The following is a 2,140-nucleotide window of genomic DNA, read 5'->3' as shown; positions in this document are numbered from 1 at the left end:
AGTATGTTTCTGTCAATATGTGTTATTTTAAACGTGAATTCCAATACGCCGACACATAAAGAGACGAACCAACCAATGTTTTTGAATGAATCCATAAACGCAACATTATTACCGTCGTCAAAATAAAAATTTGTGTTTAATTATTTTGCCATTTAAAATAGAATCATGAAACGAGCTCACCGAAAAGTTTCTTTTGCAAAAGAAAATTCTAAACATCACCAGTGAGGTGAGCAAATATGGCTAAGCTCTAACATGTTGCTTGTTTTTTGTTAAATTCCTAAACAAATTGAATTTCTAAAGAAAATTGTTCGAAAGATTCCAGTTTGAAGGTGATTTAGCTCCATCTTTACAACAGACCTGTTTACTAAGTACCATTAATTTTCGAAGTCTACGGTTTCACGACAGTTCATTGGCTTCATGAACACATCGAGCAGACGAATAGCTTCATTTGGCAAGGCAAGAAGAGTACGTTTGTGTCTCTATTGAAGCGTCAAGCAAAGAAAAATAATTAAAAATAAATCATGAAGCTGACAAGAGCAGATTCAAAATAAAATTTTTTGGGAATTACTCAACACACCCATCTCGCACAGGGAGTATTCTTGCTTGGAATGATAAGGTCAAGCGTAAATTCTACGGGAGTGATAATCAGTATACACTTTAGCTCGCATCAACAGAGTCAAGTTTTGCATAATCTAAAGTAGTTCATAATGATAGGTTCGTTTATGTGGTATTGTTCCAGTTACCATATAAATGTACTTTCTATTTTCAGCAAAACTGTTACCCGTTTGGGCAATATTGGTGTGCAGCAGTCTAGCAAAATTCAAACATATGGTGCCACCTTACTATCCACATCCAACCGATTGCAGCAAATACGTGTTGAGAGATTGGAATGTGGAAGTGATATTCGACTGCCAAACAGGCTTACACTGGAATGATGGCAAAAAGACCTGCGATTATCCTTGGAGAGCCGGTTGTAGTGCACAGCTACAAGCCATGGTTATGCCGACAGAATACTACATCAAATGTCCAGATGAAGTCAACATCGCTATTCCAGTTTACTTGCCTCATGTAGAGAAATCCAAATTTTACATGTGTTCATCATCTGAACTCATGGAATTCAGTTGTGATCCCGACTGCGTCTTTAACATCCAAATGATAAGATGTGAATGCTTCCAGAGAGTGCGCACCAGTCCCACTCTCCCTACCATTACTACGCAAGTGAACACCAGAACAACCCCGTTGATGCCTGGCAATTGCCCCAGCGTCATCGAACCGAAGAACCCAGTCTTTTATCCCCACTCGAATTGTGACATGTTCTACGTTTGTACGCTGAAAGGTCTCGTAGAGACTCGCTGCCATGACGGGTTTCACTGGAGTGCTACAAGGAACCGCTGCGAACGACCTTGGGATGCAGGATGCATTAACATGGGTTCAATCTCTGCTGAGACATCTACAATTTCTGTGAGAACCACAAGTAATAGCAACGACGATGTGATTGCAGAAGATACGAATGAAGAACCTACAAGTTCAGATGACTGAACAACTACAGACAGTTCAATTAATGGAGAGATTTGAATTGCATCTATTTGTAATAAAACATTATTCTGAAAACCTTTCAAGAATCATTCCATAATTTCGTTAAATCATTAAGAGTGATGTGGCTAAAACTGTTAATGTTACTCCATTGGTCTCTGGGAGGAGACAAAGATAATTGAATTTTTGAATGGAAAAGCTGCAAAATGTATACAGCAACTGTGTACAGCTGTAGCCGTTCTGTGTGAAATTAGTCATATGTTAAACGTATTTTGAGATTAATAACAGTCTGGAAGCATCTCGCTTCGAAACTGTTATTAAGCGAAGAAGAAAGTTTATAAGGTATTATTTAGCGCAGAATGACACGGGAGAATTTTGGACGCTATTCAGTTACTCATTGATTATTCGAGCTGATCGAATGCTTTTGCGATTTTGTTGCTTTAATCCAGTTCACAAACTTCGAGTCGTTTGTGATACCGCAAAATTACAGAACACAAAAATTCAAAGTTTACAAACATCCAACGGATGTTAAGATAGAACGATTAATTTTAAGGACCAATAGTGAGCGAGTGTCTTTGGAAAATACACATATCTTCGTAGTTGATGG

The 2,140-nt window shown here is 38.2% G+C and overlaps 1 protein-coding gene across 1 annotated transcript; it reads left to right on the top strand.

Annotated features, from left to right (window-relative positions):
- Window positions 1–555: 555 nt before the first annotated feature.
- On the top strand, window positions 556–1,601 carry LOC5574810 (probable chitinase 10). Its single transcript, XM_001655319.2, has 2 exons — window positions 556–714; window positions 770–1,601. Exons 1-2 carry the CDS (start codon window positions 708–710, stop codon window positions 1,537–1,539), a joined length of 777 nt encoding a protein of 258 aa, XP_001655369.1. The 5' UTR covers window positions 556–707; the 3' UTR covers window positions 1,540–1,601.
- The last annotated feature ends 539 nt before the right edge of the window (window positions 1,602–2,140 follow it).

Source organism: Aedes aegypti, chromosome 2 (assembly GCF_002204515.2).
Source record: "Aedes aegypti strain LVP_AGWG chromosome 2, AaegL5.0 Primary Assembly, whole genome shotgun sequence".
NCBI lineage: Eukaryota > Metazoa > Arthropoda > Insecta > Diptera > Culicidae > Aedes > Aedes aegypti.
The sequence above is the reverse complement of the archived record's forward strand: the minus strand, read 5'-3'. Positions and strand labels throughout refer to the sequence as shown.